At 42.7% G+C, this 15,831-nt stretch overlaps 2 protein-coding genes across 4 annotated transcripts in view; both read left to right on the plus strand.

Annotated features, from left to right (window-relative positions):
* C1QL1 (complement C1q like 1) overlaps window positions 1-15,831 on the plus strand; it is a 274,758-nt gene that overhangs the window by 224,309 nt on the left and 34,618 nt on the right. The gene's annotated exons all lie outside the window — the stretch shown is intronic.
* On the plus strand, window positions 359-6,280 carry LOC128647066 (uncharacterized). 2 transcript variants are annotated; one of them, XM_053699887.1, is made up of 3 exons: window positions 849-1,555; window positions 4,055-4,215; window positions 5,004-6,280. In XM_053699887.1, exons 1-3 carry the CDS (start codon window positions 874-876, stop codon window positions 5,019-5,021), a joined length of 861 nt encoding a protein of 286 aa, XP_053555862.1. In that variant the 5' UTR covers window positions 849-873; the 3' UTR covers window positions 5,022-6,280. The 2 variants fall into 2 exon arrangements, with proteins under 2 accessions (XP_053555858.1, XP_053555862.1); XM_053699883.1 differs by lacking the exons at window positions 4,055-4,215; window positions 5,004-6,280 and adding an exon at window positions 359-472 and having other exon boundaries at window positions 1,342-2,627.

Here is a 15,831-nt window from a genome sequence, read left to right on the forward strand (position 1 = left end):
TGTACCCCCTGCTGCTATGTCAGCAGTTTCTGACCTATTGAAAAACATAATAACCGCAATGGCTGCAGCCTCCCCAGGGCCCAGTGTGACACCTGCTGTTTTCCCTCCTGATCCTTCTAGTCAGTATCCGGATCCTGCTTTAACCCCCAGCAGCCATCGCCCTTTCACACCTCTCATTGAGGCACCACACGTGGCAACACGCGATCCCCAGCCCGGCCGGAACATGGCCTCTGTAATGGCCCCTCAGCCCTCAACACCCGGACTTGCCCCTAGGCGCACCATACCTGAGGCCCATGCCACCCCAGGGCCTATGCTGCTCCCCCGGGGCCTAGCGATCTCCTTCGCCAGCCGCGTGGTCCGGGTCCGGGTCACATGTTAGTGACGTCACCGGAAGCGGACATCGGCACTTCCGGCTTGGCAGATTCCCGCGCGGTCGCAAGGACATCGGCTCCCGGGGCAACGCCACTTGCAGGTGAGCACCGAGAGCCGTCCTTGGCCGTTGGCGGGTTATCAGTGGGGGGTCGGAGGGGCATTAGCAGCGCAAGCAAACAGCGCAAGCGAACAGCACATTTGAACGTTAATCCTCAGGGGCATCAAAGGGGTCGCTCCATCATAAGAGGTAGTACCAGGCAGATAGCCAGTGATAGGGGTAGGGGGACACGCAGAGTTAACCCTTCCAGGGCAATGAGGCCATTACAGTTTTTACAAATGGGAGATAACGCAAATGCTGTTCAGCAGGCCGCTCCCGATATTATTAACCCACACAGGGCTGATAGTGGTTTAGTACAAGCAGCCGCTCAGCCGCATGATATTGTCATTAATACACATATGTCTGATAATAGTCTGCATGTGAATCAAGGCAATGATCGCAGTATGCATGTGAATCAAAACATTGAGCATCATTTACCGTCTCATCATTTACCATCCCCCATTGGTGTGAATGCGGTTTTGAATGGTGTGAACGTACAAGCAGCAACTCAGGGATATAATACACCCCTGGTTGGCATACATAATGCAAATGTGCAATCTTTAGGCCAGCTACAACATCCCATTATGTTAGGCATACAAGGAGTACAACCCCTTGCTCAGGGTATCCACTCCCCCATTGCAGCCACGCAGGGCGCTCATGCACACTCATTAAACCATGCACAATCAATAAGCCAGGCAAGCCATAACCCTATTGTAGACCAGCAGGGTGTGAATGCTCAGACATCTGCGAATGGACAGTCAGCGAGTCAGGGGTTTCATACACCGCTTCATATAGCTCATCCACCCCTTGCTACTGATAATCCAGACACATCCATTGGGCAAAGTGCTCGCCAAATTCTTTCTCTTTTGCAGGGGGCAATTGGATCACAAAGTGCAGAAAAAACACGGACCAACACTGCCACAGTCATGAGTGGGGCGGATGCAGGAGTAGCAGGCAGCATTACAGCAGGAGCAGCAGCCACCACTTCCACTGCACAGCAAGGGTCTTCAGGACTCGCCCTCCAAAACCAGCAAGCAGGCCAGCCCGTTTCCAGCATGGGTCAGGGACCTCCTGCCATTAGTCACGGTGAGAATGCTTTATTTACACACAATGACCATTCTTCCTCTGACTCATCCTCTTCTGACTCAGGGTCTGAGACTGACTCTTCCTTGGGTTTACAAGGGGCAGGTCAGAAGAAAATGTTTAGAATGATTAAGAAAATTTTAAAGAGGGGGGTCAAGCCAGATAATAAGCAGGACAGCGCCAGTAACACCGCCCCGCAAAACCCACCTACAGAGGTGCCAGCTGAACCTCTCCCTACCAGGGCCATCTCCGAAAGGCGAGCAGCCCTTTATGGGGACGCAAGCCCAGGAAAAATATACTCATTGCATAGACACCTGCGCAAAAAGGTGGTCAGTAGGATTCACCGTGGAAAATATGTTAATATATTTGACCTTTCGGTGGAGGCGTATAGGCAGAGAGAGAGGAGCGCTGAGGGAACAGGGCCTAAAAAATTTAAACGCCCAGACACTTTTGATGAGTGGCTCCAGTGCTTCAGGGTTTTTTCCTCCTGTTATATCGAAAAGTACCCCTCCCAGAGTTTGCCTATCCTAAAATACACGGACACTATTCACTGGATTCAGCGTAATCACAGTGAAGGTGTGTGGAGGGAATATGATGCTGAGTTCAGGAGGAAAATGGCAGGAAATCCTTCCCTGACTTTTGACTCTACTGATAACCAGTTGTGGCAGCGAATGGACCCAAAAGGGGGTGCACCCGCTGCCGTAACTTCAACTCAGCAATCAGCGCAGCAGTCCTTTCGTAATACCAGAAGCAGGAAACGGGGGGGAACCTGCTGGCCCTTCCAGGACAAAAAATGCGACAAGGGTAGCGCATGCACCTTCAGACACGTCTGCAGGTACTGCTCTGGTCCACACCCTGGCAGTGACTGCATCAAGCGAAGGGACCAGACCAATAAGCCCCCTTCAGCAAACTTGGGCCAGAAAGGCGGAAACGCCAATTAAGGTACATGCCATGGCACCATGGTTGTGGGCTTACCCAGACCAGGCGGCGGCACGTATGTTATGGGAGGGTTTTTCATTTGGTTTTCATATCCCCACATTTAGGCAAATCAAGGGTAAGAGATTTAATAGGAACCTTATTTCAGCATACCAACACCCCGAAGTAGTGAGGGATAAAATTAATAAAGAAGTGACTTTAGGGCGAATGGCTGGCCCCTTTGCTGCCCCACCTTTACCTGATTTGGTCATTTCCCCATTGGGGGTGGTTCCCAAGAAAGAGCCAGGGAAGTTTCGCCTCATTCAGCACCTGTCGTACCCAAAAGGTAGCTCAGTCAATGATGCCATTGACCCCCAACTCAGCTCGGTGCGCTATCAATCCTTTGATAGCGCACTAGACCTGGTCAGGAGGGCGGGTCATGGTGCTCTATTGGCGAAACTAGACATTGAGTCGGCATTTAGGCTTCTTCCACTCCACCCCTCAGTTTTCCATCTAATGGGTTGTAAGTTTGCAGGTGTGTACTACGTGGATCGCTGCCTGCCCATGGGCTGCTCTTTGTCATGCGCCTTGTTTGAAGCGTTCAGTAGTTTCCTTCATTGGGTCGTAGCTTCAGAAGTGGGCAGCGATCCCATAGCACACTACCTGGACGATTTTCTCATTGTAGGGAGAGCAGGCTCCGATGATTGTTTATCCACAATGAACATCATGCGCAGCGTCATGAGACATTTCGGGGTGCCCCTGGCAGAGGACAAAACGCAAGGCCCCGCGTCCTGTTTAGTTTTCCTGGGAATCGAAATCGACACCCAGGCTCGGCTCTGTAGGTTGCCACCTGATAAAGTTCAGGGCATGCTTGAGGCGGTCAGAGCGGCAGTCTCTAATGCAGTTATTTCCCTGAAACAGTTACAATCCCTGTTAGGTTTGCTTAATTTCGCTTGCAGAGTTATCCCCATGGGTCGGGTTTTTAACCGTAGACTGGAAAGACAGCTTAGTGGTAGGTCAAACCCGAAATCAAAGATAACCCTAGGGAGTGAATTGCTGGCTGACCTAGTAGTCTGGGAACAGTTTCTCACGCGATTTAACGGGATTCGGGTCTGGCGTACCCCTCCCATGTCTAGCCAGTTACTGCACCTTTTCACTGACGCAGCTGGATCGCACGGTTACGGGGCCTATTTCCAGGGAGAGTGGAGCGCGGAGCCCTGGCCGGAGTCCTGGGCCCCGGCGGGCCTTACTCGAAACCTGACTCTCCTGGAGCTATTCCCCGTGGTCTTGGCGGTCGAGCTGTGGGGTGGGAAGTTGTCAAACAGGACTGTTGTGTTCTGGACAGACAACATCAGTGTGGTTTTTGCGATCAATAACTTGTCAGCCACCTCAGCAAAGGTCATTACCTTGCTGCGCCACCTGGTGTTGCTCTGTCTGGACCTTAACATCCAGTTCCAGGCCCGTCATGTCCCGGGCGTTAACAATGTTGTAGCTGACGCCCTGTCACGATTCGAATGGGTGACATTTCGCAAGTTAGCCCCCACAGCTGCAGCCGAGGGTTTACGCTGTCCTGATTTCCTTTGGCAGCTCGTCCTTCCTGGATAGCCTTACTGCCGTTGGTCCGCTCCTCCTTAGCACCATCCACTTGGCACGCCTATGCCCGCATGTGGTCTGAATGGGACAATTTCTGTGCGTCCAGGGGAGCCGACGCTGCTCAGGGGTCTAGGGACAACTTACATGATTGGCTGGTGAGTTTGCATGCCGCTGGGGCCCGTCAGGGGGCAATACAATCCAAATTGGCCGCCCTCTCATTTTTCTATAGGGCATTAGCCATTCCTGACCCAACCAATTCCTTTTTTATTAGGCAGGTGATCAAGGGTTGGGGCAGATCGCAGCAGCGGAAAATAGACACGCGCGAACCCATCACCCGCGACCGCCTGGAGCGATTGCTCTTGGCGCTCGACGTGGTCTGTAGATCAGATTTTGAAGCCCTACTCTTCAAAACTGCATTTAATCTGGCCTTTGCCGCCGCTCTTAGAGTTAGCGAGGTAGTAGCACCCTCCAAGCAGGCGTCAGGGGCAGGTATACAACTGCAACATGTTAGAGCTGCCCCTGATTCCTTACTTCTTTTTCTGCCGCGATCAAAGACAGATCAGGAGGGTAAGGGAACCTGGATCCCCGTTCACCCTCAGGTGAACAGCGCATGCTGCCCGGATAACTGCGTTAACCTTTACCTGGCTCAAAGGCCGCCTGGCCCGGGGCAATTCCTGGTCCATGCGGACGGCAGATCCCTTTCCAAATTTCAGTTCGGTAGGGTCCTAAAATTGGCGGCAGTCCAGGCGGGGCTGGACGCTAGCAGACTCGCCCCGCACTCTTTTCGCATAGGGGCCGCGACTAACGCTGCGCAAGCGGGCTCCTCGTGCGAGGACATAAAACGTATTGGGCGTTGGCGGTCCAATTGTTTCAGAACCTATGTCCGTCCAATTGTTTAATGTTTAGTTGTTAATTCAGGATACTAAACTGTTTGTCTCCACAGGCACTACCCCCGGGGTGAAGCGAATCTGGATTGTGGGCCACTCCTTTGTCCACTGGGCCTCCCTACGCTGTGCGTCCCTCCCATTTGGCCAATCCCTAGGTCTCCCTCCCAACAAGGCATCCGTTAGGTGGTTGGGTGATAGGGGGATGTGCTGGCCCCAATTAGCAGGAACCATATCTGAGGCCCTGGTACGCTGGGGGAAGCCTCACATTATTATTCTTCACCTAGGGGGTAACGATGTGGGGGCCATACCAGTTTTACAGTTGATTAAGGTTATGCAGGCAGACATTGGGTGGCTAAGAGTACGCATCCCGGGGGTCATGATAGGGTGGTCCCATATAATACCCCGTCTCCACTGGAGGCATATGTCGGCCCATACGGCGGCATACCGGGTTAGGAAGAAGATCAATGCGTCTGTAGCGAAAACCGTCACTGGGTCAGGTGGCTTCGTGGTACGGCACGAAGCCATTTCGGCTGATAGAACCGAGCTATATAGAAGGGATAAAGTTCACCTTTCAGATGTGGGGCTGGATTTATTCATAGGGGACATTCAGAGAGCTCTGTTACCCCTCCTGTAAATCGGGTCGTGGGTTGGCGGCAAGGGTACCATTAAAATGCTTCCTTGTGGCGGGAGATCCTCGGTCCGGTTGCGCAGGAGAAGGTCGCTAGGGGTGAGTGATGGCCAGACTTCCGGGGAGGGGGGTAGGCCCTCACGTGCACGTGACGGTAACCCTCCTTCCTCCCTTTTTGAGGGATGGTCACGTGATCTCTGCAACCCCTCAGCGTCATCTCCTTAGGGCAGAGACCCCTCTGCTGCTGTTCCCGTTGGGCCGGTGATCTCCTGCTGTTCTGGGTAGCTGATCTCTATGCCGCCATATATATTTTCAGTTCTATCAGTTCTATCTAGTTTGTTAGGTTAATAAAATTTTATGGCCTGTGACGGTCACAAAATTTTCCCATAAAAAGTTTGTCTGTGGTTATTTCGCACTACATTCTCATGTACATAGTTATTTAATTAAGTTATGTTAAATCCTCTCCTCTGTGAAGAAGGATCCGGTAAGCATTTAATCCCTTAATGCAGTGTAGGGCTTAGTATAAGCCTGGAGCAGTCTAAGGGTTAAGGCTGTAGGAGAGTGGGTTAGAAGAGAGAGGGAAGGTGCTGGGTGCAACATTGTTGCAATTTAGGGTAGGCCCCTCCTTACCAGTAGATAAGCCAAGTTCTCCCTTGCAACTTCCTCTTCTTCTCCGGATCCTGGCTGAAGCAGTTTTTTCCCCTCCCTCCCTTCCCCTTTGTAATGTTTTAATGATGTTGTATTTTCGACGGCACCTTAATGGCAGGGCTATGGCTACTCACCCTAGGCCCAATAAGCCATTACTGTAGGATATGGATCTCCTCTCCCTGTTATGCGGTTTACACGGCTTGGTAACAGGGAATCCTTATCTAGGTGGAAGATCTTCTTTTCACCCTGGCGGCGGGAGATCCTCGGTCCGGTTGCGCAGGAGAAGGTCGCTAGGGGTGAGTGATGGCCAGACTTCCGGGGAGGGGGGTAGGCCCTCACGTGCACGTGACGGTAACCCTCCTTCCTCCCTTTTTGAGGGATGGTCACGTGATCTCTGCAACCCCTCAGCGTCATCTCCTTAGGGCAGAGACCCCTCTGCTGCTGTTCCCGTTGGGCCGGTGATCTCCTGCTGTTCTGGGTAGCTGATCTCTATGCCGCCATATATATTTTCAGTTCTATCAGTTCTATCTAGTTTGTTAGGTTAATAAAATTTTATGGCCTGTGACGGTCACAAAATTTTCCCATAAAAAGTTTGTCTGTGGTTATTTCGCACTACATTCTCATGTACATAGTTATTTAATTAAGTTATGTTAAATCCTCTCCTCTGTGAAGAAGGATCCGGTAAGCATTTAATCCCTTAAGTAACTATTAGTTATATTGTAGCTATCTTAGGGTTTATTTTATAGGTAAGTATTTAGTTTTAAATAGGAATTATTTAATTAATGATAGGAATTTTTTGTTAGATTTAATGTAATTATATTTAAGTTAGGGGGTGTTAGGGTTAGGGTTAGACTTAGGTTTAGGGGTTAATACATTTAGTATAGTGGCGGCGACGTTGGGGGTGGCAGATTAGGGGTTAATAAATGTAGGTAGGTGGCGGCAATGTTAGGGATGGCAGATTAAGGGTTAATAATATTTAACTAATGTTTGCGAGGTGGGAGGGCGGCAGATTAGGAGTTAATAAATGTAGGTAGGTTGCTGCAACATTGGGGGCAGCAGATTAGGGGTTAATAAATATAATGTAGGTGTCTGCGATGTTGGGGGCAGCAGATTAGGGGTTCATAAATATAATGTAGGTGGCAGCGGTGTCTGGAGAGGCAGATTAGGGGTTAATAAATATAATGCAGTTGTCTTCGATGTCGGGGGCGGCAGATTAGGGGTTAATAAGTGTAAGATTAGGGGTGTTTAGACTCGGGGTTCATGTTAGGGTGTAAACATACATTTTATTTCCCCATAGGAATCAATGGGGCTGCGTTCCTGAGTTTTACGCTGCTTTTTTGCAGGTGTTAGACTTTTTCTCAGCTGGCTCTCCCCATTGATTCCTATGGGGAAATCGTGCACGAGCATGTACGACCAGCTCACCGCTGACTTAAGCAGCGCTGGTATTGGAGTGCGGTAAGGAGCAAAATTTTGCTCAACGCTCACTTCTTGCCTTTTAACGCCGGGTTTCTGAAAACCTGTAATACCAGCGCTACAGGTAAGTGAGCGGTGAGAGAAAACTGCTCGTTAGCATCGCATAGCCTCTAACGCAAATCTCGTAATCTGGCCGTTGATTTGTTTGTAAACATTATTATCTCATTGGGAACTAAACCTCAAGAAGCTCATTTTTCCTCTTTTACACCTAGTTCAGTATGCTGTAATGTTTGTGACCTTATCGACAGCTTCTGATAGTGTTTACCTGTCTGCGCATTCAATATAAACTGGGTGTAATTTTTGCGCTTTTCGATTTCTATTTTTTTTTCTATGGGACGTGTAATTTCTTTTCCTCAGCCAGACCCTGGCTGCTAGTAATGATGGAAAATGTGCCATCGGAAACTGTCTATAAGCGTAATGGCTTCCGTCATTTGTTTTTTCGTTTTGGCAACCTCATAAAAGCCAATTGCGGCTGAAAGGAAAATGAGCCCTATGTTGGAAAAATCTTGGGCACAAAACCAATAAAGTGCAAACATTTTGCTGAAGTAGTGTTTTTGGTTATGTTACTTGCTATACTTTTTCTGTGTTTTTGTATGCACAATAGCAAGAGATAACACTAAGCTCCTGATGTTAAAAACATTGTGGTAATGGCGATTTTTTAAGAAGGGCTCCGTTGTGCGATAGTGATTGCTGGTGAAGTTTTAAAAAGGGCTAAAATCAGTGTTTGAAGCCCGTCTTGCTGAGAGGCGTTTTACTATACATCTCTGTGGGTGACAATGCTTTTCTGATACTGGCGAAATTGGATTGCTACCTACGTTGACAATGTAATGTAAATGATCCCTTTACACAGTACTGACATGAAATACAATTTACATGTGTGAAGAGAAAATCAACTCCTTTTGTTACAATACAATAGTGAAACTAGGACATCAATAATACACCCAAAGGGGCTGAGAGATTGTGGCGTATACTATATATCATATATGTATATACAGTATTTTATTTATATGTATTTTATTGTATAATGCATTAATATGTATTTTAAGTATTGTTGTGATTTAAAAAAATCATGTTATTAATATAAAACACATTTGTTACAGTGCGGTAACAATATTATAAGTAAAACACGTTCAGAACAGAATTTATATCGGCAATAAATAAAAAAAACTAGAAGTCACAGCTACCATCTTGTATGAAGTATTAATATCACAACCACAAAATCTTCCTAAAAAAAAGGGGGAAAAACAGGCAAAATACAGGATTTTTTAAATATTATGACAATAATTAAAATTATTCTAGCATTATATAATAAAATACATATAAATAAAACATTGTATATACATGTATAATATACCCACAGCCACACAGCTCCTAAAGGTTTAATAGTAAGGTTTTTATTTTTTATTAACAATGGAGATGAATATATAAGACGTTTTGCAGGCGTTACATGAGGGTAGATTGTATTTTAATGGGGATACTTTTTAATTTTAACCCCTTAAGGGGTACCCTGTACGTAGTTGGACTTTCTATGGGCCTTGCAATTTTAAAAGTGCGGTCTTGCCGCCAGCAATGAGACATCACTATTTCCAGTGGCCAGCTGGAGGGAGGTTATAATAGACTAAAAAAAAACTGTAATGACCAGCAATGTACAGGGTACATCAGGGTCGTTAAGGGGTTAAAAGGACTATCCTCTATTTTAGATGCACCTTTTCAGTCATATCATTTTCACCAGCTTTTCAGTGGCGAGAATTTCCATTGTGAAAAATCTGCGGAATGTACAGTGAAACTTAATTTACTTATGCATTATTTGAACTGTTACTACACAGTCTATGTTGTATAAACATACTCTGAATAAAGCCCCACCCCCCCTGAGATCGGAGATAACTGGGATTGTTGTCAGACTTTTGCTTAAGCAGTGATCCCTATTATTTTCTATGGGAGACACATCATCTGATCAGAGAGGGTCAGTCCACTTTCTTTTAAAGTACCACCGGACTCATGAATTACAAGACTGGCAACGCCAAAAAGTCAATTTCTCGTGGGTACGACAACCCTTTGATCATTAGGGCCTTAATACCTGGTTTCCAAAAATGTTAAAAGAGAAGGCGGTATTTTAGATTGCGATTCCCCCCCCCCCCTTTAAATCATTCAACAGGTAATTGCACTCATAATTGCACATTCTGATGATGGTGCCTGACTTGTGTACAAGTTTTGTAGAAGTATGATTTAAACTATATTTTTCTTTTTAAACTTAAAGTGAATGTAAATTTTGAGGCTAAAGTGCCCGGTTTTTAAAAATTCGGTTAAAAACAGGGGCACTTTAATTCATCAAAATTTACATTTCACTCGTGTTGTGAAAAAAACTTACCTTTTAATCTTGACAGCCGATCCTGCTTCCTCCGCCCTTCGCAAAGCATCTCCCTGGGTCTAAAATGAGGAATCAGGCTTCCTCCAGTCACGGCATTGAATCAGACACTGATTCCCCGGGGGGGGGGGGGGGAGAGCCGTGATTGGAGGATGACCTATCCATCATTTCTGATGTCAGAAATGGCTTGCGACGACCGGAGGAAGCTGGAGCTGCTGTCAAGATTTAAAGGTAAGTTTTTTTTCACAACAGGAGTGAAATGTAAATTTTGATGAATTAAAGTGCCCCTGTTTTTAATTGAATTTTTAAAAACCGGGCACTTTAGCATCAAAATTTACATTCACTTTATCCAGTAAACATTAGGATGAAGTCATTTTTTTTTTTATTAATGCAAACAGCTTTTTCACAGCTACACCATTACATATTCATCTCTTTACCTTAAAGGAACAATAAAAAAAAAAAATCTTTAGAAATTAAACAAATGGTTTGGAGAGATCATAAAAAAAATAGCTTTCCAATGTACTTCATATATGAATTTTGCTTATTTCTCTTTGAATCTTTTGTTATGAATGATCCTAGGTGAGCTCAGGAGTGTGCACATCTTTTTAGCCATCTAGCAGCAATGTCTGCAACAATGTTTATAGCAATGTTATATATAGAGGCAAACACTGCTGCCCTATAATTCCAAAGACACCAAACTTTACTATTCAACAAAGGATATCAAGAGAGCAATGCAAATTAGATAGTAGAAGTAAACTGGAAGTTGTATAAAATTGCATGCTGTATTTTAATCCTGAAAGTTTAAATTTGACTTTACTGTCCCTTTAAATATTTCATTCTGCAGAAAATGGAGGCTTATTATACCAGGCCAATTACCAAGACCATACTCAGATAAGCATTAGAGTGAAGCGGGGGCATACAGTCTTGCACCTATTGATAGCTAATACTTACAGGAATATTAATAAGAAAATGTGCAGCGCATGCGCTGTTTTGACGGCCATAATCTTTTTTGTATGTGCTTTTTGTAGTTGCAATATTCAATATAAATGTGTGTGTGCACTATCAGCTATGGGGATACTAAATACAGGATCTATATCTATGGTCTCTAAACCAGCTCAAATGATAAAGCCATGTTAAATGGCGAAACGCGTTGATGGTTATTGATTAAAGACACACGTATGTTATTTTAACTGAATCATACTAAAGAATCGAAGGATTACAAAGGATTCTAGGTGGAACTACTTTCGTATCATTTCTACAATACTCTGCGCAGAGTTAAAGATCATTGCACGGAACGGATCTACTTTCTGTGACAACCAACGTAACTTGTGACGTCACCGACTACACAGGAGCTGTACGGACACCTGTGCCTTACCGGGAGGGAACGGATTACACTCAGAGAAGAGCAGGTAGGCACAGAGAGGTGTAGCAGCCCTGTAGTGCGGTAGGCATACACGGTTCTCTTTTCAATGACGTTAGAACTACTGGTAATTGCCAAGGAAAGAGACATTTGTAATGCAATATTGGAACTCTGACATCCGGCAAAGATAAGTTTATAGCTATTTGATACTATTTGACACAGAGCTGCCACCGATATACAGACTAAGTTATACACCTTTAGCTAATCGAATTAGCTCTATCTGCCATGCAATATAAGGATATTGCCTTTCCAAGTTTGCATGGACTATTTGTTTATTGAGCAATATAAGGATATTGCCTTTTATAGTTTGCATGTACTATTTGTATATTGAGCATTTTTTAACCAGGTAGTACGCATTTTTTGCTATTTTTGAAAGAATAGGTACTCTTCTTTTCATATATTTTAAGAGTTTAATCAGCATAAATTGCAGATACGTTTTTATGACCGGTCATATATATGCATTTTAGAATATAAAATATTGTTTGTCATTTTAATATATTGTTTTGCACTATACTTTTAGTAGTTATTACATCAATTTTCTATTTAACCCCTTAAGGACCAGCGACGTACCCTGTATGTCGCTGGCCTTTTTTTGGGACTTGATTGATTTAAAGCACGGTCTTGCCACCAGCGTTGAGACTCTATTCCACAAAGCCTGCTGGAGGGAGTGCATTAATAGCATGTTCTTGCTAGACTTGTGCTATTATGTCCTGAAAAAACCCTTAACGACCAGTGACATACAGGGTACATTGTGGTCATTAAGGGGTTAAGCTGGTTTAGAGACCATAGATATAGATCCTGTATTTAGTATCCCCATAGCTGATAGAGCACACACACACATTTATATTGAATATTGTTCTTTCTTTTTTCTGCTTATGGGTGCAGATTGGTGTATGTGCAGGGAAAGAATTTGCGCACCAATAAGACATTATTATTGTAAAATTAACTCTTTTTGTAGTTGCAGTTGTGCATGAGTGTAAGCGCGTGCTCAGGGTGATAAGGTTCTGATTTAAATATGAAATGTAAATGGAATTTTTGGCGTAAGAATGAAAGAGGATTTGAGGCAGGTGATTTATGCACAGGGTTTGTAGTATCTGTAACATTACAAACCATATTAAATTTCATTCTTGAGATTAGCAAAGTGTTACTTGTTAAATTCTTGTCTTCATGTAGAAATATTGTTTTATGTCCCATTAAAGCAGTCTAAATAAAAGTCAAAAGATCTTTTAAACAGTGCAAAAAGTGTTTTTTTTTTATAGATTGTTATTTTTTAGTTTGAAAAACCTGCATAAATAATTTTGCATATTTGTTTTTAAAGGGACATGGAACCCATTTTTATTCATGATTTAGAAAGAGCATGCAATTTAAACAACTTTCCAATTTACTTGTAGCTGCTGATTGGTGGCTGCACATAGATGCCTCCTCATGTGCATTGCTATTTCTTCAACAAATTATACCTAAAGAATGAAGCAAATTAGATAATAGAAGTAAATTGGAATGTTATTTAAAATTGTATTCCCTATCTGAATCATGAAAGAAAAAAAATTGTGTTTTATATCCCTTTAATAAATTAGACTAGATCCCTAAATGAGCCTATTCAAGTACATCCCAAGGTGTCTGTTCCAATAACATTATGCTAGACTGTTTAGCAATTACAGTGAACTACAAATGTAATTGAATTTTGTAGTAAATTGTCAAACAGCAACTAAATATGTCTCTAATTAGTATATGTGGTTACCATGAAACATAATAAGATGCAAAGTAATGTTGTTCTACAATATTATCCATTATACAATTGTTTTAAATGCAAGTATGCTGTTGATAAATGCCAGTGTACTTTAAATAAACAGTTACAAACCTTTCTAAATATAAAAAAAAAAGTTAACATCAATAAAAAACAAAAATGTATCAAATTAAAAACATTGTATATTTATTTGAAGCACTTGCTATATTTATTGGGCATTGTATACATTTATAATAATGCTGATATTCTTCAGCTACAGCTGGAAAGTTGTTATTTATTAAAAACATATTTTATTCCTTTCTGCATACTTTTAATTTAAACATGTGTGTGCAGACTTAAAGGGACATGAAACCCAAAATATTTATTTTATGATTTAGATAGAACATACATGTTTAAACAACTTTCCAAAATTACTTCCGTTATCAATTTTACTTTGTTCTTCAGGTATTTCTTTTTCTCAAGCAGCAGCAATGCACTACTGGGAGCTGGCTGAACACATTGGTAAGCCAATGGCAAGAGGCATATATGTACAGGCACCAATCAGCAGTTTGCTCCCAGCTCCTGAGAACTAAGCAAATGTCCCAAACCCTGAAAAACAGCTCCAGACAATTATCCTTCCTCCTACAAACTTTATAGTGGGCACTATGCATTCAGATAGACAGAGGTCTCCAGGTTTAGCTTTAAAAAAAGAATACAAAGAGAACAAAGCAAGTTTGATGTTAAAAGTAAATTGCACACCCTATCTAAATCATGAAAGTTTAATTTTGACTTGACTGTCCCTTGATCACATTGGCTGGTGATTGTAATGCTGCAGAATAAATATGGGGCCAATTAGACCCCTCTGAAAAAGTAACCCCATCCCACACTGCTGACCACCTTCTTAAAGGGATAGTAAACACAAACAATGTTATTGTTTAAAAAGATAGATAATCCCTTTATTTACCATTCCCCAGTTTTGCATAACCAACACTCTTATAGAAATATACTTTTTACCTCTGTAACTACCTTGTATCTAAGCTTCTAAAGACTGCCCCCTTATCTCAGATCTTTTGACAGACTTGTATTTCAGGCAATTAGTGCTGACTCGTAAATAACTTCACGTGCATGAGCACAATGTTATGTATATGAAACACATGAACTAATGCCCCCTAGCTGTGAAAAACTGTAAAATGCAGAGACGCCCTTCAAGGGCTTAGAAATTAGCATATGAGCTTACCTAGGTTTAGCTTTAAACTAAGAATAACAAGAGAACAAAGTTAATTTGGTGATAAAGGTAAATTAGAAAGTTGTTTAAAATTTCATGCTCTATCTGAATCATGAAAGTTTAATTTGGACTTTACTCTCCCTTTAAGTACTGACAGACAGTCTGCCAGTATTAAGTTTAAGGGTTGTTTTTTTAAATAAATAGATTTTATGTATTTTCTTCAGTGTAGGACCCCCCTTACCTCCCACCTGTCTGATCCCTCCCAAACAGCTCTCTAACCCTCCCCCTCTCTATGGTGTCTGTCATCTTATGTACTGGCAGCTATCTGCTAGTACCCAGTTTATAGATTTTTTATTTTTTTATTTTTTATTTATTATTTTTTATCCTTATCTGTAGTGTAGCAGTCACCCTCCAATTGTTACTGTAGGGTCCCCCCAACCCTGATGCCCCATTTTTCTGTAGTCTAGCATCTCTTCCTTGCCTCTCCCATCCACACTTAATTCTGGAGATAGAAAAACACACACACAAAAATACACAGACATAGATAAGCATACACACACATACATTCAAATATACACATACACAGTAAAAAATATATACACAAATACACACAGATAGAAAAACACATACACAGACACTCACACACAGACACTCACACACATGTGAAAAGACAACAGCTATCCCGCACATTACACAGTTTCTGGATTTTCCTGTGCTGCGTAAACCATTTTTTTCTTTTCATGCTTAAAGGACTGCACACTCCTCACCAGTACAGTAAAGCTATGGATTTTGTTCCCAGCAGCCAGTGAGTAGTTTCAGTTGAGAGCAAAGATTTTTGTCCTAATATCAGGACAACATAATGAGTTTATTTGGAGGTATTTTCTTTAGCTACACTAGTTTTGTAGAAATGGTTATAAAGAAAACTGCAAAAAAAATTGCTTTTTTTTCTTTTCATTTCCCCCCATTTTTCAGAATTACATTTCTATTTATTGTTATTTTATGTACCCATAAAGGGTGTCACTAGAAAGCCCTATTTGTCTGCTAAAAACAGTATATCATATGTATAGGTTCATTTAACAAGAGAGTAGATAAATAAGGTGAAACCGATGATGACCAAAAATGCCAAAATTGTCTGTGTCCTTAAAGCAGGGAAACTGGGAAAACCCTTGGTCCTTAAGGGGTTAAACATTGTTGTTGCAGTTGTTCTGAGATGTCATGAAACATAAATATAATAATGGTATGGTATATAATGGTATATAATAATGGTATATTTTGAATCTTCTGGGTCTGTTGGAAAAAAATAAATATATAAATTATGTGAGTTACTTCCTGAAATATAATTTACAATCCCTGTTTAAATGTAAGCAAACAAAAAATAAAAAATTAAATCAGCTAGGAAACC

Source organism: Bombina bombina, chromosome 1, assembly GCF_027579735.1.
Source record: "Bombina bombina isolate aBomBom1 chromosome 1, aBomBom1.pri, whole genome shotgun sequence".
Taxonomy (NCBI): domain Eukaryota; kingdom Metazoa; phylum Chordata; class Amphibia; order Anura; family Bombinatoridae; genus Bombina; species Bombina bombina.